A 1,213-nucleotide genomic window follows, 5' to 3' on the forward strand; every position below is an offset into this window, starting at 1 on the left:
GCAGCCACAGCCTCCCCCAGACCCCCTTGGCCACCGCCCAGGACAGGTCCTACCTTCGTACTGGACCTCCACGTGCACCGAGCACAGCACAGTCAGCACGGGCTCCACAAGGGTGGAGGGCACCTCTCCCACCACCTCCTGGGGGAACAAGGGTGGAGTGACAGGGACAGCCTTCACGGTACTCCAAGCCACCTGCCTCCAAGCGCAGCGGCTGCTCCAGGCAGCCCCCAACACCACGGGGCCCTGGCCCAGCTCCTGCCATGCCAGGACAGACATGAGAGCTAACACTGCTCCTCACCCCCAGCCAGGCCCACTACCCACCTGCATGACCCTGAGTGTCTGCAGAGCCAGCCGCTGAGCGCGGGGGGAGGCACACGGCAGCACAGCAACGAGGCCTTTGTAGACTTGGTTCTGGTACTTTGGATTGTCACGGCTCAAAGAGTCCATCAGAACCTGCATGTTGTCTTGAGCCTCTGCTGAGTTGGAAGTGGCCAAGAACGTGGCAAGGGATTGCACTCCTGTGCAGAGAAAGAGGCACCAAGTTGTACGCCTGGATGAGACTGGATCACCCATTTCAAGTGTTTCGCTGTCACCCCTGAGAGAACCCAGCACTACGTCCCACTTGACGTGCAGCATGAAGAGCAGAACCCAGAAAAAAAGGTTCTTTGTCCTTGTCAGGAGCCACACCACCAACTGGAAAACCAGTCAGCAAAATTCTCAGCTGGAGTAGGTGGCCAAGGCCCTTCTGTGGGTGTTTACACAAGCCAAGAGTCTGGCACTGGGGTGCCAACAGTGCTGCTAAGGATCTCGCTGCTGATCCTGCTGCTTCCTCTCCCTGGGATGAAGCTGCAGCAGCAGGCATCACCCCATAACCTCCCACAACTAATCAGAACTACACAACAGCTAATGGGGTTTGGCTTCCAGTGCCCAGGAGAGAAAAGCAGGAAAAAAACCCATTGTAATGCTCTTGCAAAAGATACAAGCTACAAACCCCCCACCCCCAGGGCAAGTCTGGGGAAGTTTGGTAGTAGGTGAATGCTGCAGGTGAGAATGGAAACTGTTTTGTGGTTTAACTGGAGCGATTGCAACGAGCAGGACAGTGATACTGCCTCAAAAGAAACGTTTGTGAAGAAAGCGAGCTCATTAAAAACTGAGAGAGGGGATAAAATGTGACTGCTCGACAAAACCGGAGCCCCTCAACTCCTTCCACCCA

The 1,213-nt window shown here is 55.8% G+C and overlaps 1 protein-coding gene across 1 annotated transcript in view; it reads right to left on the reverse strand.

Moving 5' to 3' along the window:
- Window positions 1–53: 53 nt before the first annotated feature.
- The window catches only part of ARMH1 (armadillo like helical domain containing 1), a gene marked incomplete at its 3' end in the record, with an annotated part of 2,688 nt that continues 1,528 nt past the window's right edge, over window positions 54–1,213 (reverse strand). The window contains exons 4-5 of the mRNA XM_010167768.2: window positions 322–518; window positions 54–138 (exon numbers count right to left, since the gene is read on the reverse strand). Coding sequence (XP_010166070.1) covers window positions 54–138; window positions 322–518 — 282 coding nt within the window. The remainder of the gene's footprint in view (window positions 139–321; window positions 519–1,213) is intronic.

Source organism: Antrostomus carolinensis, unplaced genomic scaffold, assembly GCF_000700745.2.
Source record: "Antrostomus carolinensis isolate BGI_N321 unplaced genomic scaffold, ASM70074v2 scaffold30815, whole genome shotgun sequence".
NCBI lineage: Eukaryota > Metazoa > Chordata > Aves > Caprimulgiformes > Caprimulgidae > Antrostomus > Antrostomus carolinensis.